This window comes from Oryctolagus cuniculus, chromosome 1 (assembly GCF_964237555.1).
Source record: "Oryctolagus cuniculus chromosome 1, mOryCun1.1, whole genome shotgun sequence".
Taxonomy (NCBI): domain Eukaryota; kingdom Metazoa; phylum Chordata; class Mammalia; order Lagomorpha; family Leporidae; genus Oryctolagus; species Oryctolagus cuniculus.
The window spans coordinates 226921137-226942877 of NC_091432.1; the positions used below are offsets into that span (position 1 = coordinate 226921137).

General features: G+C 42.5%; 1 protein-coding gene across 14 annotated transcripts in view; it reads left to right on the top strand.

Moving 5' to 3' along the window:
- RABGAP1 (RAB GTPase activating protein 1) overlaps nucleotides 1-21741 on the top strand; it is a 191193-nt gene that overhangs the window by 4945 nt on the left and 164507 nt on the right. For 4 of the 14 annotated variants that reach the window (XM_008273352.4, XM_070056593.1, XM_070056582.1 and 1 more), the window contains exons 2-3: nucleotides 569-705; nucleotides 21254-21453. In XM_008273352.4, the coding sequence (XP_008271574.1) occupies nucleotides 21304-21453 (150 nt within the window). In that variant the 5' untranslated portion in view covers nucleotides 569-705; nucleotides 21254-21303. Of the gene's footprint in view, nucleotides 1-568; nucleotides 706-5987; nucleotides 6871-21253; nucleotides 21454-21741 lie in introns of those variants that run through there. The other 10 variants (XM_008273353.4, XM_070056601.1, XM_070056588.1 and 7 more) reach the window with 7 other exon arrangements.

Consider the following 21741-nt stretch of genomic DNA (forward strand, 5'->3'; position numbering starts at 1 on the left):
ATTTTATTTCTTCATATGGATTTGAGTTACTGTTGAGTATCCTTTCATTTCAACCTGAAGGATTCCCTTTGACATTTTCTGAAGGATAGGTTTCATGAAAATAAGCTCCCTCAGATTTTATCAAGGAATGTCTAATTTCTCCCTCATTTTTGAAGAATGGTTTTGAAGATATAGAATTTTTTGTTGAGCACTTTGAATATATGAACTTAATGTCGTCATATGAGCAGCTGACTGATAATCTTATTGAGGATCCTCTTTATATGGCTGGATATTTCTCTTTTGTTGCTTTCAAGATTTTCTGTTCTTTGGCTTTTGACAGTTCAACTATAAAATATTTAATGTAACTATTTCTTCTGAGGTCTTGTGCTTCATAGGTTTGTACATCATGTTGTTTTTGAAATTCGAGGAGTTTGTGATCATTTTTGCCACAACAATTCTATCTGCCCTTTCTCTTTTGGAATTCTCACAGTTTGTATGTTTGTCTTTTTGGTGGTGTCTCAAAGGGCCCTCTTAGGCTGTATTTTATTGCTCATTTTTCTTCATCCATTTTTTTTTTCCTGTTTCTCAGATGGAGAAGGAAGCACAAAGAATTCAACTCTACACCTAGACAGAAACGCTGTACTGGCAGAAACGCTCTAAAGTAACTATTTTGGAATTCTGGAGTCTTATTTTAATTCTTGCATCTTCCAGGAGACAGCTTGGCTGGTAAATTGAGTTTCATTTCAGTAGATGTCAGACTTCAGTACGATAACAGCTACCTATAGCCCCATCCCCCAACTCCGTAGTAGGCACCCATGTCCACTTTGCTGGTGAAGCAGGCATACTAGCACCAGGGTGGGTAACTAGAACTTTGTCTTCCAAGTACCAGTTATCTAAGTTCTGCTTTTGACTTCCAGAGTACTGACACAATGGCTGGCTGCCACTGTTTCAACCCCTACCTGCTGAACTGGCTCCCAGGGCCTTTAACGCAATAGCACTTTGTTTTGTTTGTTTCCCTTTTACTCTCTTTTGAAGCCAGAGATTTTAAGGATTAGAATATCCAAAAGCAACCACTTAGGTGGGGGAAAGTAGAAAGCTACTATGTATAACCAGTGAAGCATGCAGGCTCAGAATAGATCTAAGAAGATCTAAAGCTTTCACCTTAGGCTGATCCTGATCCCCAGCAGGGAGAAAATTTTTTAAAAAGCAAACCCAAGGCAAGAGAGAATCTGAGCTCCAGATATATTGGTGAGCTTTTTGTTCTACAACAAAATACCTGAGGCAGGCTATTTTTACAAAGAGGTTTATTCTGGCTCATGGTTTTGGAGATTCACTGGTTAAGACTAGACAAGCCCTGTTGGCTCCTCTTCTAGTGATGGTGTTCTTATTGTCAGAGTCCCTAGTTGGCATGGGGCATCATATGGCAAAAACAGGGTATGTGTGTACATCAGTATATATCTCTGTCCTTATAAGCCACCAGTAGTGAATCATGGGGGTGGGGGTTCCACCCCAAAACTAAGACTTCCTCAAAGCCTCACCACTCAGTGCCGTAATTGGATTAAGTGTGCAGTAATTTATGACTTGGGAAAGTTAAACTCCTGCATGACTTCAGGGGCCAAATCATACTCAGACCACAGCAGAGTCACCACATTATATGATTCAGATGTCCAGTTTTGAATAACAGAAGTCAGAAGGCATAGCAAGAAACAGGAATGGCGCAGGGGGTTAAGCTGCCCATTGGAGTGTCAGTGTCCCATTTCTGGGTGCCTGTCCTAGTGCTGGCTACCTTGCTTCCAGTGCGGCTTCCTGCTGATGCCCCGAAGCCTCTGCCATCCCTAGGGGAGACGGATGGAGCTCCTGATTCCTGGCTCTAGCTTGGGAGACCTAGGTATTATAGCAATTTTTTTTTTTTTTTTTGACAGGCAGAGTGGACAGTGAGAGAGAGAGAGACAGAGAGAAAGGTCTTCCTTTGCCGTTGGTTCACCCTCCAATGGCCGCCGCGGCCGGCGCGCTGCGGCCGGCGCACCGCGCTGATCCGATGGCAGGAGCCAGGTACTTTTCCTGGTCTCCCATGGGGTGCAGGGCCCAAGCACCTGGGCCATCCTCCACTGCACTCCCTGGCCACAGCAGAGAGCTGGCCTGGAAGAGGGGCAACCGGGACAGAATCCGGCGCCCCAACCGGGACTAGAACCCGGTGTGCCGGCGCCGCTAGGCGGAGGATTAACCTAGTGAGCCGCGGCGCCGGCCCGGTATTGTAGCAATTTAGGAAGTAAACCAGTGCGTGTGGAAGTGTGCTCGCTTTGCTTTTTCTCTCTCTCTCTGTGCCACTCTGCCTTTCAAATAAATTAATAAATGTCAACAAAAAAAGATAAGAAAAGTATTGCTCAATCAAAAGAACAAAATAAATCAACAGAAATTGTCCCTGAGGAAGCCCAGGGACAAAAGCTTTCAAAAAACTGTGTCACAAGTTGCTCAGAGAACTAAAGAAACAACTAGATGAAGTTAGGAAAATAATATAGGAGCAAAATGAGAATATCATTAAACAGATTAAACAGTTAGAAATTACATTAAGGAGCCAAAATGATATTCTGGAATTGAAAGGTGTGACTGTCATGAAAACTTCACTTGAGAGGTTCAAAAGAAGACTGGAGCCAGCAGAAGAATCAGTGAACTTGAGGATGTTTCCTTTTTCAGCATCCCTCAAACCTTATTCACTTTTGTTCTCTTTACTTCCTTTATTCTAACCTTCCTGATCCCAAGCAGCGTGCAGACCATTCTATCTGCCATAGCCTTCCCAGTGTGATCCTTAAAAAAAAAATCTGATAATGTCAACATCCTTAAAATACTGAGGCCAGCCCCGTGTCCAAAGGTTGAACTTCACTTTCCTTTTTTTTTTTTTTTATTTATTTATTTTTTTACAGGCAGAGTGGACAGTGAGAGAGAGAGACAGAGAGAAAGGTCTTCCTTTGCCGTTGGTTCACCCTCCAATGGCCGCTGCGGCCGGCACACCGCACTGAACCGATGGCAGGAGCCAGGTACTTCTCCTGGTCTCCCATGGGGTGCAGGGCCCAAGCACTTGGGCCATCCTCCACTGCACTTCCCGGGCCACAGCAGAGAGCTGACCTGGAAGAGGGGCAACCGGGACAGAATCCAGCGCCCCGACCGGAACTAGAACCCGGTGTGCGGGCGCCACAAGGCGGAGGATTAGCCTAGTGAGCCGTGGCGCCGGCTTCACTTTCCTTATTTGAGCATGCAAAGACCTTCTGATCTGGCTGCTCTCTACTACATTGTTTTATCACAATCAGCTTCTGTAACTGGAACAATACGTTCTAAGGTAGAAAGCCATGTGCTGAAAAAAGAAATTGGGCATTTTTGAAACCAAAACTAGTTTTATGTCAATGGGATAAGATATATGGCATTGGTAGACATAGAGTAGATAAACTGTATTTGTAAAATTGACTGAATAGGGGCTGGTGCCGTGGCTCACTTGTTTAATCTTCTGCCTGCGATGCCGGCATCCCATATGGATGCCGGGTTCTAGTCCCAGTTGCTTGTCTTCCAGTCCAGCTCTCTGCTGTGGCCCAGGAAGGCAGTGGAGGATGGCCCAAGTGCTTTGGCGTCTGCACCTGCATGGGAGACCAGGAGGAAGCACCTGGCTCCTGGCCTCAGATTGGTGTAGCTCCGTCCATAGTGGCCATTTGGGGGGTGAACCAATGGAAGGAAGACCTTTCTCTCTGTCTCTCTCTCACTGTCTGTAACTCTACCTGTCAAATAAAAAAAAAAAATTGACTGAATAATAAAAGCAGGGGTGGGTGCTGAGGCACAGTGAGTCAAGTCGCCAAGTTCCTTATCAGAGTGCCTGGGTCAAGTTCCATCTTCACTTTCTCTGCAGCTTCCTGCCAGTGCATGCTGGGAGGCAGTAGATACTAGCTCAGATGTTCGGGCCCCTGCCCCCCTTGTGGGTAACCAGGCTACTAAATTTGGCCTAACCCAACTGGCTCTTGCAGCCTTTTGGAGGCATGAACTAGTGGATGGGAGAGCTTTCTGTCTCTTTCACTCTTTTTCAAGTGGATAAAGATAAATGAACATAAAAAAAGCAGCATTTATATAAAACAGCATGTATATTATCCCTAGTGATCAACATTAGCATCCTTATATTAACTACAGTATATACTATTATACAGTTACACACTGAATAGTTACTACACAATAGTTATATAACACAATACTATGTATTATGTCTAACAATGAAACATGAAATAAAAGACATCACATCCGATGTCTACTAGTTGGAAATGTTTAACTTGAATCCATTGAGCCATTAGCTGCAACTTCCAGTTTGCAGGAAATACAAGGCTTAGAGAAACAACCTCAGTGACTTCGTGAGGAAGCAACCATTCAGATCTAGAAATTTTGCACTTCAGTTGGCTTAGGATCAGTGCCTTAATCTTTTTCTTAAGTGCCATATTTTAAGACTTAAGTGACAATACCAGATGCAATGTGTGGGGCTATATTAGAAACTGATTGGGAATGTTGTAGAAAAATAAAAATTAGTCATTAGCATACTTCATTGTAGTTAGATAATAGAACGAATTTTCCTGAAATTATATTACTGATTTGGGAAACCTGTAAGTGTACAAATACTTTGAGAGAAAATTTGAATGTGATCTAGGAATTAGGTGAGAGGAAAATTTCCTGAAATAATGTAGGTATTAATTGATTGTAAGCAGATTACTAAACTGTGTGACTTCATTTTGAAAAAAATACATACATGAAAAGATACACATTAGAGTATTTACATTGGTGGGTGGGAATGTAATGTTTTTATTTTTTGTTTTAGCTTGTCTATTTTGTTTTTCACCAAGGCATATTGTGTGATTGTTTAATAAAATTTTCTTTTAAAAATGTATGTTAAGATTTAACATGTATATTATAGTATGCATACCAATGAAGAAATACATGAACATATGATCGCCAAATAATACACGTGGTTTTATCAGGGGATTTTACTTCCTTCCTAATGCCATATTATTTGAATACCTTGAAATGAGTATGTATTATATAACTGTGTATAATGAAAACCAAAACCACTTTCCTGCAGGGGCGCAACCGTGTCCGTTCTAACAAGTCGCAAAGAGGGACTTAAACGGAGAATGGTTTTTTCTCTGGTTGGTTTGCAGTATCCACCAGAAAACACTGTGGGTGACTCACCCACCAGGAAAAGGGCACTTGCCACTTGAATGAAGAGCAAGGGAGAGTCTGTAGAATTGTTTGATAGATCACCGAGACAAGCAGCTCCTTTAACCACGGTTATTGTGCACAAGAGCATTGTAGAGTGGCACGGGACAGGGACTTTGGACTTTCATTACATGCCATGGCTCTGTATGGCTGCTTCACCCCGAGTGCTCCTTAAATAAAATCCCCATCTCCGAGTCTCGGTCTGGAACTGCCTTGCTCACTTCTGCCCTTTGCTGTGCCCGAAGTGTTGTACCAGCGGTCCACGGTCTTGGGGCGGGAATCGGTCCTTTAGGCTGCACGCCTTCATAGGGCGAGCAAAAGCATGCCATTCCCACAGATTTTGTGGTAAAGCTGAAATGAGCTACTCGTAAACACGCTTTTAACAATCCCTGGTACACGGTGCGCCCTCAATAAAACGCCAGGTGAACGGAATCACCGTTACGTGCTGCTTTTCGAACAGGACTTGGACGCGAAAGCTGAGCAGGGGATTCCTTGCTGTAGCACCTTCACTCCCTCTTGGGCACAACAGGTGCTACCCAGCCCGCGCCCGCCGCCGCCAGTCCTGCTCCCAGAGCCCGCTGCCCGCCCCAAACACCAGCGGCGCACGCCTCGCGCAGGCGCACGGGCCTGGGGCGGGCTAAACGGCAAGGCGGGGCTCCCAGGAAAGGAAGCCACGCCCCGCTGCCCGGCGCTGGGCCAATCGAGTGGCTCTTGCTAGCCGCGAGCTTAGGAGAAGGAGCAGGGGGGCGGGGCAGAGGGCGGAAGGAGCCGCTTTCACGTGAGCAGGGGGCGGGGAGGGCGGGGGCAGGGCGGCTGGGGAGGCCCAGGCAGCGGAGCCTCCGGGACGGCGACCGGCGGGCGGCGGAGGAGGAGACGGCGGGTCGGGTAGGGCCGCGTTTCCACTCCTCCTCCCACCCTCCTAGACACCAGTCCCGGGGACGTCTTCCTGCGGCCCCCGCGAGAAGTCGGGCTGTCCTCTCACCCCGCGGGTGGCCGGCGGGGCTGTGCTCCGCTCCCTCGACGGGCCCAATTCTGAGGGGAGCTGTGATTGGGGGGAGGGGGAGCGGGGATGCAGGGGAGAGGGCGCATGCGCGGCCCAGGGCGCTCCGGGAGCCCCTGCCCGAACCGGTTCCCCCTGTCTGGGTGGGTGTCCGCCTGCGCGGCCCTGCCTTCGTCCCCTTAGCAGAGCCTGTTTGTGTGTCGACTCCGGTGTCCGGGACCCGGTCCTGTGTGGGAATGCGGCCTCGCCCCGCGCCTCAGTTTCTCCGCGTTGCCCACGAGGGCCCTGTGCTGACTGAGGCCGGCTTGGGCCTCGGGCTGGCGTCCCGGTCCGCGTCTTTTGGGAACGCCTCGGCGTACCTTCCGAGCCGCTCCATCTTCCGCTGGTCCTGAGCTGGTCCCCGCCTGCACCTGGAAGTTGCCCCGGCATCGCACCCTGCCTGCCGTCCGCAGCGGCTGCCCTGCCTCGATTCTCGGCTGCGGGCGTAGTTTTCCGTGGTGCACGCCTCAGACTTGCACGAGTTCGCTGTCCGTGGCCGAGCAGTGCGTCGTACCCCACTCTGCTAACTTTTCTGGCCGGGTGTCACCTGCGTGCCTATGGTTACTCGAAGGATTCTTCCCCCTGGGTCCTGGAAGCAAAGGAGGCCGCGTTAGGTATCACTGTAGTGTTCTCGCTATCACTGCCCCGTTGGATTTGATAGCTTTTTGGCTTTGGCCTATTTTTTCTTTTCTTTTTAAATAAGAGAGGAAGGAGCTGTCAGGGACAGGGTGTCACAATTCATTTGATATTCTCATTTGCTTCAAAATTTATTTGGAGTCATGAGGCTGGAGTAATGAGAGTGTGTGTGTGTGTGTGTGTGTGTGGCCAGCTGCTATAAGAAGGAGAAACTGGAAGGTGAATGGAATTGTCGCATTAATCTGACATTTGAAAAGTAGTTATGGAAAAAAACTTAGGTAGTTTTCGTTTAATGAAGCACCTGTTGCCTTAATTAAGTCTGTATAGATTGGTTTATACATAGTTTTTCTCTTAAGAATTCCTGCTTCTTACAGCCGAGGCTGGGCCAGGCAGAAACCATGAACTCCCAACTCAGTCCACGTCTTGCACAGTGGGGTGGGAGGGACCCAGGTACTTGGGCAGTCACTTGCTGCCTCCCAGGGTGCCATCAGCAGGAAGCTGGAATTTGGGAGTGGAGCTGGGACTGGAACCCAGGCACTCGCAAATGAGATGCAGGTGTCCTCAGCTAATGTCAACTGCTAGACCAAACTCCCAGCCCTAGGATGCTGTTTGAAGTGTGTACTCTGTACTGAAGACTTGTAAGTAGAGCTTACTTTTAAAACAAGATAAATCAGGGAGCGAGTTCTTTATGATATTCCTTTGGAGTCTTCAATTTGTATTCATAAAATTTGAGTACATGATGGATTTATATAGATAATGTTTAAAATTTACATGTAGCTTTAATAGACAATATTAACCGAAACTCATAAAGTTGAAATATTGCTGTGTTATGGTTTAACTCCTTTTTATTGTTTCAGTTTTATAACGGTTTACAGTTATCAATAAGGCATATATTTGAAAAATTATGGGGGCTGGCGCTGTGGTGTAGTGGGTAAAGCCTCAGCCTACATTGCCAGTATCCCATCTGAGCACCGGTTCTAGTACTGGCTGCTTCAGTTCCAATCCAGCTCTCTGCTATGGCTTGGGAAAGCAGTAGAAGATGGCCCAAATCCTTGGGTCCCTGCACCCATGTGGGAGACACAGAAAAAGCTCCTGGCTTCAGATCGGGTCAGCTCCAGCTGTTGTGGCCATCTGGGGAGTGAGCCAGCAAATGGAAGACCTCTCTGTAACTCCACCTTTCAATAAATAAATAAATCTTAAAAAAAAGAAATATTATGGACTAAGCATTTTCAGCATAGTCCATTTTGTAAAGTGTGTGATTAAATAATATAGAGGACATCAAAAAGAGCAATCATCCCATGGAAAATGGAATTTAAAAATAAATACTGTGATACAAAACATTTTTTAAAATCCATGCATGGTTTTTTTACAACATATTTTTGAAGGACCCCTCATATGGTAGGGCTCTAACACTCGAAGAGAGTGTTTCCCATCTTTGTTCCTGCATATTGAGAAAAGTGCATTTGCACATTATCTGTTCTTTTTTTAAGATTTATTTATTTATTTGGAAGGCAGAACTACAGAGAGAGAGGGAGAGGGAGAGAGAGGGAGATACAACTTCCATCTGCTGGTTAACTCCCTGATTGCTTGAAATGGCTAGGGCTCGGCTGGGTAGAAGCCAGGAGTCTGCGACTCCATCCAGATCTCTGATGGGAGTGGCAGGGGCCAAGATAGTTGGGCCATCATCCACAGTCTTCCCAGGTGCATTAACAGGGAGCCGGATCTGAAGTGGAGCAGCTGGGACTTGAACCAGTGTGCAGGTGGGATGCTAGAGTGGCAGACCTTGACTTACCACCTGTGCCACAAAGCAGGCCCCTAACTTTATCTTCCTGAGGAACATGATTTTCCACACAACATAACTGAACTTTACGAAACCATATTCTTTTAAAGAACCATTGTCTTTTACTGAGTATATTTCTGGCTGAATTTTACAACCAAGTTTCTTTTAAATAAGTCATTGTCTTTCATTCAGTGTATTTCTAGCTAAAGGAAAGCCTGCTTTGAAAGATGTCATCATTTTCCAGTAATTGTTTTAACAGGTGTCCTTTGAGTACAGACTTTGGAAAGTGATTAGTTTAAGTCGGTGCTGCTTGGAGTATCTTTATAAAATGAAAACACTGATGCGCTAAGGTTCTGTCATGGGCTACCCATAATATTATCTTTGCAAAGTTGAGTACAAGCATGTATCATTACACTTCTCATGTAGAATAAATGAATACTACACTGGTAAATAGAGTTGAAGTCACATATTATGTAAAAAGTGATAATTTGTCCACGGTACATAGAACAGAATTTGGCATAACATTTTGCTTTTATGCAATTGCTTTGTTTTGCTGATTTTCCATAGTAGGTACAGAAAAAAGAAAATTCACAGCTAAGGGCTTGATGTCCATGAGTGTACCTGGAAAAAACAACTGTAGCAACAGCTGTTTCTCTTTCTGTATACACTTGTAACCTAGTCATCTCTCTCTACTTCTACCCCTTTCTTGGGATCATTGTTGTTTATAGAATTTTAAACTTAGATTGTAACTAGTCTCGTTGGCCCTAACAGCATTGTTTTTCTTCATGTGCAAAGACTGACCAAATATGGAAGTAAGCAAGTCATCAACACATTAGTTTATAGAATTGGGCCTGGAAGTCTCCCTTCTCTTTCCAAGTCAACTTTAATACTCTGAGGTAGTCACCCTTGAGAATTTTTTGAAGATTGCTCTTTCAGAATGAAGTTCTGTAAGGCCTAATTTTTTCCCCCAGAATTCCCTTTTCTGGTCACTAAATAATAAAAGGAAACTCTAAGCCTGTTTATAAGGCCATGCTTGGCGTTGAATCATGTGTATATAACTTGAGAATGAGAAGTTAGTTGTCTTGTTTGTGCTGCCATATTTGGAGGCTTGTACCCCTCGATGAGTTAATGCATAGTTACTACTTATTTTTAGTTAAGGTTGTATCAGCATTTATGTTATAAACTGCTACTCTTTGGGATCTGTAAATCTTTGTGACTACATTTTTCTGCACAGTAAAATGTGGAATTTCTTAAGGTATATGAATTGCTGTGGTAACTTTAAGGTAATGTTATAATTCAAAGCTTAACAGTAATTTGGCTATTTTTAAAGCATCCTTTTCCAGTTTTTCCTTATATACATTTTGATAATTAAAGTCCAACCTATGACGAGAATTTGATTTTTCATTTGTATTGTTCAAAGCAATGGGTATGTAGAATCTTTCTTTGGGAACATATTTACAGTATCATCAAGCGCAATAAGAGCATTGAAGGCTAAATTTGATTAAATGTTGGGCATATGTGTGTTAGTGCAAAGAGCCATGATTTACTTTAATATTTTATAATGGAGATAATAAGCTCTTGTGCCCTTGAATATATGCCAGTAACTGATTCGGCTAGCTGAGTGTAGAATAGGTCATGTGTATCTCTGCTGTGCCACACAATTTCTATGACTAGATCTCTGATACATCTCTAGAAGAAAAGTGGTTATATCCTTATTGTACTTAGCTTGAATTCTCTGAATTCAGAAAAATCTGATTTCTATCAAACTTTAAAAGCCAATGCTTGTATTAAAATTGTACCTCAGCAGGAAAATTGTTTATCTTTTAAAACCTTTTTATTGTAATAACAGATCTTTTCAGATCTTTGGAACTTTATTTTGAAAATTTCCTATCTTACACAGGTACCTGTTCTAATGGTGTGAATAACGGGCTCAGTAATGCTTGACTGCCCACCCTTTAATTAAAACACTTATAAAATGTCTCTTTGTCCCTGTGTAACTTTGAGCCAGGCCCTCGTATCAGCACAAAAATCAGGTGTGTTCCGCCAAACATTTGTGGCTTGCCCATGCACAGTGCCCTGAAGATAGAACATAGAAAGGAGAAACTATTTACTTTACTTAGGCTTTGGTCATCTATTGAATGTGCTTGCTTGTCATTAAATTTAATGAAGATTACAGAAGAGTGAATAATGCAAGTGTTTTAGATCAGTACAGATAGATTCATTTTTATAACTGTGGAGGAGAAGGAACTATATTGACTAATTTCTTAAGGGGAAAAGTCGGTAGATAACCTTGATTGCTTAAAAAGTGTTTTTATATTGGCCGGCGCCGCGGCTCACTAGGCTAATCCTCCGCCTAGCGGCGCCGGCACACCGGGTTCTAGTCCCGGTCGGGGCGCGGGATTCTGTCCCGGTTGCCCCTCTTCCAGGCCAGCTCTCTGCTGTGGCCAGGGAGTGCAGTGGAGGATGGCCCAGGTGCTTGGGCCCTGCACCCCATGGGAGACCAGGAAAAGCACCTGGCTCCTGGCTCCTGCCATCAGATCAGCGCGGTGCGCCGGCCGCAGCGCGCCGGCCGCAGCGCGCCAGCCGCGGCGGCCATTGGAGGGTGAACCAACGGCAAAGGAAGACCTTTCTCTCTCTCACTGTCCACTCTGCCTGTCAAAAAAAAAAAAGTGTTTTTATATTTACAAAATGCTAAAGTAAATTATATTATGCTTTAGAAATCTGATCAGAAAAGATAAAAACAAGGTTTTTTTTAAATTATATTAGCAAGAGCAGAAATATAATTTGATCTTATGAATCCGTAGTACATTAACCTGAAGCTGGTTTTCCTTATGTTCCTAGGGGTAGTTTCTGTTGTGGAAATGGCATCCAAATAACAATTTAAATACTTAGTTTTGGAGATATTGTGTTGAAGTGGCATAAAGCCAACATACATAGAGTTCTGGAAAAAATTAAAAGTGCTATTTCCTGAAATATCCACAGAGACATGGGAAAATCATTTACATGGTTTTATTTTTTCAGGTGTTGACATTGCACTCAGATAATCAGCATAGAGTTAAATGAATTATTTTGTGTGCATTCTATCTCTTCTAGCTCTTAACGCTTTTTATTAGAGGTAGCAATGTATAGTGGGAAGAGTATGAACTTTGGATATCTCAAGTCTTAACACTTACGTAGTATATGACTGAAGAGAAGCTACTTAATGACTGAGACCCATTTGCTTTGTTTGTAAAGATGGATCTACTTATGCCTGCCCCAAGGAATTATACTGGAAAGCACCTGGTATTTTTCCTCCTTTCCTATCTACTCACATTCACACAATAACAGAAAAGGTTCCATTTTCGCATTTTACATAACTGCGCTACAACACTGTCCAAATCAAATCAGAAAAGGACCCAGGAATTCAACTCCCAGTCTGTTTTCTATTATACTATGTTGTTTACTTAAAATCCTGATAAAACTTGATTACTCATGAGAAGTGAGGAAAAATTTTGAAATCACTGGCTTTCTTCTTTAGGTGCTTTACTGGATTGATTTTGTGAGTTTTATCCTAAAGATCCCATAAAGTTACAATCAGATTTTTACTTTTATTGAAGAATAAGTAGATAAACGAAACATATATACATATATATATATATATATATATATACATACACACACACACACACAAATGGAATTCAGCCTCAGGAAGAAAATTCTATCACATAGTTTAAAGAAAGGAATTGTCACAAGCATCACTGATTAAAATTTGCCTGAGTGACTTTTTGATAAGTTGATCTTTTCTTGCCTTTGAGTGCAAATGAGCCCCAAGATAATTTTTCTTTTCTCATTTTTAAGCTAAACTGAAATTAATCAGAAAGCTTAAGTTACTATGGTTGTCTTTGCTCAGTAAAATAATTCAAAGAAACAGCTCCCAAATTCAGTGTCAAAGACAAAATTATTTTTAGTAATTAGTACTAGTGGAAAGGAATTTATTCTTTATAATGAAGGATGGTTTTCCATGGACTTTTGTTGAATTTGTCCCACTCTCGTCAGGGACAGACTGTCAGTAATTCATGTGAAAACTGGTGGCAGGAAACAAAGTTCAGAACCAGAGAAGAAGAAAGAAGCTGAGCCTGATACAGTATGATTTTTATAGTGTCCTTGTACCCTGCTTGTGTAATTTTAAAGGGCAACAAGCCTGCAGGAATTGGCCTGCTACAGTATCTCTGAGACTTGATTCTATTGCTACTTCCTGCAGTATTCTTTTAGAGAGTAATAGCACCAGGTCTGTGCTTTAGAAGGATACAATTGAGAATAGCATAGAGGACGAGTGGGAAGTAGAAGATAATGAAGATAGATGAAATCCAGAAAAGGATAAAGTCATCTATATAGCTGAGTTTGGGTCAAGTTCAATAATTTTCTCTGGGAACTTAAGCAAGTTATTAAACCCATCTAAGCCTTAGTTTGTCTGTCATAAGAAGTTAATCCTTATTCTAACAAGGTTAGTGTGAAGATTAGTAATAATGTATGTAAAACTTTTTACATACATTAGAAGAATGTAGAAGGAAATAATCAACATTGCAGAGGGGAAGGGGGAGGTTGAATACATGATTATATCACTAGCTTGTTACTTGGAGAGAAAGGGTAAGTTGGGAAATGGACGATGTTCCTAGTTTGGCAGCATGTGCAAAGGCTTGAAAGTATAAAAATGCATGATGTGTTTCATGGATTATCTAGTATGGTTTGATAGAAGTAAGACTATGACAGTAGATAGATGTCATATCCAGACTTTAAAGAGCAAAATAATATAAGGAATTTGGATTTCCTTCTGCTTTCAATCAGGTGCTATCAGAGGCTTTGAGGAGGATGAGAGGGGTGAAATACAGGATCACATTTAAGTTTTAGAAATACATAGCTATAAGGGCTAGATAATCAATGACTAGGAGAGTCTAGAAGGGAAAATTTTGGTTGTAGCCAAATTCAAAGAGAATAAAATGCAAGTCAGTGGCACAGGGCTGTTGAAGAAGGAATAGATTGGGGGTATTTTTTGAAACTGAAATTGACTGCAGTTCCAACGGAGGCTAAAAACAAGAGTAAAGGAGTTGTTGCTTTATTTATTTATTTATTTTTTTGACAGAGTTAGAGAGAGAGAGAAAGATCTTCCTTCCATTGGTTCATCCCCCCATATGGCCACTATGGCCGGTGCACTGCGCCGATCCGAAGCCAGGGGCCAGGTGCTTCCTCCTGGTCTCCCATGTGGGTGCAGGGCCCAAGCACTTGGGCCATCCTCCACTACCTTCCCGGGGCCACAGCAGAGAGCTGGACTAGAAGAGGAGCAACAGGGACAGAATCCGGCGCCCCAACCGGGACTAGAACCCGGGGTGCCGGCGCTGCAGGCTGAGGATTAGCCTAGTGAGCCACAGTGCTGGCTACTTTATATTGTTTTTTAAATAGTTTTCTTGGGTCTTTGATTAACAGAAAAAAATATGTATATATGATGCACAGGGGTTAAATGGCCTGGTTTTGAGATAACTGTGGACTGACTGCCCAGATATAGTAGAATCCTGTTACATAATTCCCTTTTCACCTTTTGCATGCCTCTATTATTCTAAGCACTATGTTATACTTGTTTGCTAATTCATTTTCCCTGCCACTGTAACCCTATCAAAATAAATAGTACCAAAAAATAGTAAATAGTACCTTTTATTCCTCACCATAACAGTATACCAAGTGCCTGGCACATATCAGACACTTGACATTAAATAGAAAATAATGAAAACACAAATACTTATGTGGAATTCAAGAGAAAAGATTGGACTGGGTTGTCACCAGCATACAATAGAAAGATGTAATATTATCTAATGAAATAGTCTAAGAGAGCCGGCACCACGGCTCACTTAGCTAACCCTCCGCCTGCAGCGCTGGCACCCTAGGTTCTAGTCCTGGTTGGGGCACCAGGTACTAGTCCCAGTTGCTCCTCTTCCAGTCCAGCTCTCTGCTGTGGCTCGGGAAGGCAGTGGAGGATGGCCCAAGTGTTTGGGCCCTGCACCCCATGGGAGACCAGGAGAAGTACCTGGCTCCTGCCATCGGATCAGCGTGGTGCGCCGGCAGCGGCGGCCATTGGAGGGTGAACCAACGGCAAAGGAAGACCTTCCTCTCTGTCTCTCTCTCTCACTATCCACTCTGCCTGTCAAAAAAAAAAAAAAAAGGAAAAAAATAGTCTGAGAAAAGAAAAGAACAAGATTGGAATTTAAAGAACAGGGAGAGAAAAAAAGGAACCTTAGTCCTAAGAAAGGGAATTCAGAGGTAGAAAATGGAAGCAAAAAGAAGAGTTTCAGAATAACAAACTGGTCAAGTGCTTGAGCAGGTAGAAGTAATATGAGAACTGAAAGAATTCTTTGGGTTTGAGATCTTGTGTTCTTTATGGTTTTTAACAGAAGAAGTTGAGTTAGGATTAGTGAGAAATAGGGGTCTCGGGTACTTTTTTTTTTCTTTTTTCTTTTTGTTTTTTTTTTTTTTTTTTTTTTTGACAGGTGGAGTTATAGACAGAAAAGTCTTCCTTCCGTTGGTTCACCCCCCAAATGGCCGCTATGGCTGGAGAAATGACGATCTGAAGACAGGAGCCAGGTGCTTCCTCCTGGTCTCCCATGTGGGTGCAGGGCCCAAGCACTTGGGTCATCCTCCACTGCCTTCCCGGGGCCACAGCAGAGAGCTGGACTGGAAGAGGAGCAGCTGGGACTAGAACCCAGCATCCATATGGGATGCTGGCGCTGCAGGTGAAGGATTAACCAAGTGAGCCACAGTGCTGGCCCCGGGGTCTCAGTTTTGAGAGGGATTGTTTAGTGAAAAGTGGGCAGTCCCAATCAACTGGTAGAGGCAAAAACAGCTACTACTACTTCTTCAAGAATAAAGTCTCAAGAAAAGCAAGAAAGTAGAGATGAACAGAGCTGTCAGCTAATGGCTGTTTGTCACTAGCAGTTCCATTACAAGTAGGGTCCATGCCTCTTTTAAGCTATGTGGGTTGCTTCCTGGGAGGTAGATTTTGATTCTGCTGATTGCACTTTAGCAGATCCATGATATTACAACTTTACTGTTGATATTTCTGCTCAAAATGATGTTAGTAATTAGAAATGATATATTTAACAATACTCTGTCAAAAAAGTTCCTATTTTTACCAATTAAACACTGATGATCCAGAAGCCCACTGCTTTTGTTGGGGTTTTGAATTTTTTAATTTTAATTTTTAATTAGTTTTTAACAGATTCAGTATAGTTTGTAGATATAGTTCTAAGAATATGATGATATTCCCTTACTTCTTCCTTCCTTCCTCCTCACCCCAAGTCTCTTTTTAACTTAGAGCACTACTTTTGAAAGCCTGTCAAAAGAGCCCTTGTCATGGTCACTTCATTCCATTTCTCTTTCCATTAGCTGTGTGTGGAGAGTTTAAGAGGAGATTAAGAATGAAAATGAATTTTCATTCAGCAGTACTGAGGTGAATTTGTTGCCTTGGTTTTTGCAGAAGTACATAATTGAGCTTAAATTTCCCCTTAAAGGGCAGCAGCTTGCAGTGCCTGCATCTCATATCATAGTACCTGTTCTGGTCCCAGGTACACTGCTCCCAATCTAGCTGCTTCCTGTTAGTACACCTGGTAGGAAGCAGCTCAAACACTTGGTCCTCTTGCCACTCACATGGGAAACCTGGATAGAGTTTCTGACACCTAGCTTTGGCCTCGCTAAGCCCTGGTCTAGCTGGGTCTAGAGTGTTGAAGAGCAGATAAAGAATATTTATGTATGTGTTCCTTAGTAATTTTTGTAATAGTTTTCTGAGAAAGTGTAAAAATTTCTCTTAATGGAATCTGAGGCTCAGTGAGACCAAGTTGAAACTGTTAGTAGTAGAACCTGTATTCCAATTGGGCCTTTTCCCATCTCCTAATTGTTTTCTTCACCATCATAAATGACTGCCCTTACTGTCATTTTCTAAAAGGTTGACCTCACCTTGTCTTCGGGTGACTCTTGCTCTTTTCCATCTGTATTTGCCATTTGTCCCACTTATGTCATAAATATTTGAGCACCTACTGTGCGTCAAGCATTTTTTCAAGAGCTAGGGATACAGCAGTCAATGAAACATAAAAATGAACCTTTAAGTTCTATCTTATATAAAACTTAAATGACTAAAATGTAAATATTGTCAGAAAGTGGTAACTGCTGCAATGAATGGTAGGAAGAAGGGTGGTGGTGCAAGGTGTTGGGAGGAGGGAGTCTGAACTTCATTGTACAAAGGAATTACAATTGCAGACTGACAGATAAGTAATTTGGATAGGGGACTTGTTTTGTTAACTGTAAGTAGGAATGAAAAATGAAACCGTATTAGTCCCATAAGGTCACAAAACAAGGTTTTGAATCTATAGAACAGGGCCAGAAGTGCTTCAGGTAATGGGGTGCCTCTTCATAGAGACCAGAGAAGGATAGGTCTTACCCAGAGCTTGTGGAGCTCATGTCTGCCTCTCCACTTCTGACCTTGGATCCCAGAAGAATCTTATTGTATTAGTTTCCTGTGCTACTTAGTGTTTTCATAAACCTCATTCCTGCTGAATGAATCAGTTGCTTTCAGTTGCCAAAGCAAACAGTAAAGTATCTTAGAAAGTTTATTTTCCCAACACCTCTTCAAAGAAAATAAATGGAACTTTGAGCGTGCCAAATCTTCTTAGTCCCTGTTATAAATATTGAAGTACATTATTTTTGAATCCAGGATTTTATCTAAAGTTGTTAGTGTCTCTGAGATCATAGCTTCAGGTGACTTTGCCAGGCCTTGTGCTATCCTAGATTAATCTCATTTTTAAAAGATGTATTTGAAAGAGTTATGGGTAGAAGGGTTTGGGATGGGAGTTGGAGAGAGAAAAAGAGAGAGAAAGAGAGATAGCTTCCATCCACTGGTTTGCTCCACAGGTAGCTGCAATGGCTATGACTGGGCCAGGCCTGGGCGAGGAGCTCCGTCCAGATCTCCCATGTGGATGGCAGGGCCCGCATACCTGGGCCATCTTCAGCTGCTTTCCCCAGGCCTGTCTCTTCCTCTCTCTAACTCTGCCTTTCAGATAGAGGACTGCACTGTGCCATAGCAAGTAAAGCTGCCTCCTGCAGTGCTGGAATCCCATATAGGTACCAGTTCTAGTCCCAGCTACTGCACCTCTGATCCGGCACCCTGCTATGGCCTGGGAAAGCAGTGGAAGATGGCCCAAGTCCTTGGGCCCCTGCACCCCTGTGGGAGACCCAGTAGAAGCTCCTGGCTTCAGATCAGCCTAGCTCCAGCCATTGGAAGACCTCTCTTTCTCACTCTGTTTCTACTTCTCTGTAACTCTGCCTTTCAAATAAATAAATAAATCTTTAAAAAAAATTAGAGGCACATATCAAGTTATAGAACAACATTACTAGATACTACAAAAAACCAACTGTGAAATTCAGTGAGGACAGAAATAGGGAAGCAATTCACTGGGGCAAGGGTGGGCAAGTAGAAAAGGAGGTGTGTTTAGATTTTCAATAAGGGTTGAGTTGATAAAATGTAGAAGCAAGGAAACCACTCTAGGAAGAGGACCCTGTAAAAGCAGACTATCTGGAAGTACTTAAACTTCAGAAAATATATGGAAAATATATTATCTTTTAATTGCATTTTACATGAACTTTTAAAAAATTTATTTGAAAGAGTGACAGAAAGACTATCTTCCATCCACTGGTTCATTCCCCAAGTGGCTGCAACAACCAGGGCTGGGTGAGGCTAAAGCCAGAAGCCAGGAAGTCCATCCTGGTCTTCCACACGGGTAACAAGGGTCCAAGCACTTGGGCCATCATTTGCTGCCTTCCGAGGCACATTAGCAGGAAGCTGAATCAGAAGTGGATTAGCTGACACTCCAGTGGGGGATGGAGGCATCCCAGCAGTGGCTTAACCAGGTGCACCACAATGCCAGGACCCTACATAAACTTTTTGAAGCACCCTCTATATTCAGTGAAAGTGTAAGTTAACCTCTTCTCCCAACATGTTCCCATAATTTTGTTACCCTAAATCACTACCTATTAACCTGTACAATTTGCCTCTGTTTTCTACTAAAATATAAATTCCTTTTGGGCAGTGATCAGATTTATTTTATTTTTTACAACTTACTCACTATATCCTAGATGCTCAGTAAGTGTTCACTGAATGAATGAATTAAAATAGTATTTTCCTTTTAATTTTTCAAAATTACATACTTACTTGAATTTTTTTGAATGCTACACTGTATATTTAGATTGTTGTAAAATGTAGACCTGTGATAGCCTTTTACCAGGAGTTAATTTAAATAAAAGCAGAGGGCCAGCGCTATGCCATAATGAGCTAAGCCTCTGCCTGCACTGTGGCGTAGTGGGCTAAGCCTCTGCATGCGATGCCAGCATCCCACATGGGCACCAGTTCGAGTTCCGGCTGCTCCACTTCCAATCCAGCTTTCTGCTGTAGCCTAGGAAAGCAGTGGAAGATGGCCCAAGTGCTTGGGGTCCTGCACCCACATGTGAGACCTGGAAGAGGTTCCTGGTTTTGGACCGGCCCTCCTGTGGCTGTTGAGGCCATTTGAAGAGGAAGGGGGAAAAAAAAAAACCAGAATAAAAGGTTACAGATTTTAGGTGTGCCATTAACTAATTAAGTGACTTGACTTCTCTTAGAATTACTATTTCTTTTTCAGTTTAACAGTATTGATGTTCTAAGTTTTCTTCCAACTATGAACTTCAGGGATTATGTGATTCTTGCTGCTGTGGGCCTTTCAGGGAAAAACAGTGCCTGGCACATGGTGTATGCTCAATAAATATATATTCAGTTACATTCCAGAGCATTCATCAGGACTTCTCAATTGGAGAGACTAAAAAGACTCTGAGAACCTTACCCGTTTGAGTTACAGGGTGAACATAGAGCTGTAGCTACTTGTACTAACTGTTTAAAACTTTCCTGAGTTTATGTTTTAGCAGCCAAATGGGAACACTGCCACAAAGTAAACCAAATTAGTGGTGGGTTTTTTTTGTTTTTGTTTTTGTTTTTGTTTTTTTTTGACTGGCAGAGTGGACAGAGAGAGAGAGAGAGAAAGGTCTTCCTTATGCCGTTGGTTCACCCTCCAATGGCCACTGTGGCCGGCGCATCGCGCTGATCTGAAGCCAGGAGCCAGGTGCTTTTCCTGGTCTCCCATGCGGGTGCAGGGCCCAAGCACTTGGGCCATCCTCCACTGCCTTCCCGAGCCACAGCAGAGAGCTGGCCTGGAAGAGGGGCAACTGGGACGGAATCCGGCGCCCCGACCGGGACTAGAACCCGGTGTGCCGGCACCGCAAGGCAGAGGATTAGCCTATTGAGCCCACGGCGCCAGCCCAAATTAGGTTTTAAAATGGTAGATGAAGTTGAGTTTATTGCAGGAGTCGGTGAATAATGTTTTTTTTATAAGTGACACGTCTTTATACTGTTTTTGGAAATTTTTGATGAGAAACTCAGTGGGTAATGTTTATTTTCTTTTAAAGATTTATTTATTTATTTATTCAAAAGAGTTAACAAAGAAAGAGAGACAGAGAAGAGAGATCTTCCATCTGCTGTTTCACTCCTCAAATGGCCACAACAGCTGGTGCTGGGCCAGGCTGAAGCCAGGAACCCAAAACTCCATCTGGGTGCCTTGCTTTGGTATTGGGGCTCCCACACTAGGGCCGTCCTTTGTTGCTTTCCCAGGCACATTAGCAGGGAGCTGGATCAGAAGTTGAATAATGTTTGTATTAACTTGACTTCTAAGAAACTGGAGATTATTATAAGGTATTTCCCAGCTATTGTGTTCATGCTTGTCCTACTTTGAATTTCTCTCTTGAATGTTAATGTGAAATTTTGCTTGTTAGAACTATACTGATATTTTTTGAAAGATTTATTTATTTATTTGAAAGAGTTACACAGAGAGAGGGGAGACAGAGAGAGAGAAAGAGAGGTCTTCCATCCGATGGTTCACTCCCCAACTGGCCGCAACAGCTGGAGCTGTGCTGATCTGAAGCCGGGAGCCAGGAACTTCTTCGGGGTCTTGGGCCATCCTCTACTGCTATCTCAGGCCATAGCAGAGAGCTGGATCGGAAGTGGAGCAACCGGGACTAGAACCAGCGCCCATATGGGATGACGGTGCTTCAGGCTAGGGTGTTAACCCGCTGTGCCACAGCGCCAGCCCCACAACTATACTAATATTTTAAATTTAAGTATCAATTATTCTAGGAAAGCTTCCCTCTGTTTTCAAAATAATGCAGTGCTTCCATTTCATTTATGAGTACAGTTTTACGAATTAAAGGACAGAAAACAGACAATACTTCATTGTCTTTGAAGACAGACATTAGAAATGCAGTATATGCCAAAGAAATCACTGTGTGGTAATTCTGAAGGGAATATGATTTTATTTTTTTAGTTATATGTTTTAAGTCTGGAATAATATTGGCCCTGAATAGTATAAAATTATCTTATTATCTGGAATAAAAACCTAAACTGTTAGTATTGTTTTTACTTTTTTCCATGTGTATTTTATAAGAATTAACATAATTGAATGAATTTCTTTATGGTTTTTGTTTTTCAGGCATTTAGAAAACATTTAATCATTCATGATTTGAGCCTCATTCTTGAGTTATGGACGACAAGGCTTCTGTTGGGAAAATCAGTGTCTCCTCAGACTCAGTATCTACTCTTAATAGTGAAGATTTTGTCTTGGTTTCCAGGCAAGGAGATGAGACACCATCTACAAATAATGGAAGTGATGACGAGAAAACAGGACTCAAGGTAAAACTTCATAACTTAGATTTATTTTGTTTAGCTTTGCTAAGCTCACTGCAAAGCCAGACCATAAAAACAGAAGGAATATTGGGAGAAAGTGAAAACATGGGCATGAAATAGTCTGTTTTTTTTTTTTTTAACATTAAGGAGTTTTATTTACATTTAATAAGAAATTCATATTCGATTAAGAATTTTCATTTCGACTACCTTCTCCTAAATCTTCTAGTACTGCATAATTGTCAAAACCAGTAGTTATAAATTAGCACTTCAGTGTTATTTTGTCATTTTAATATT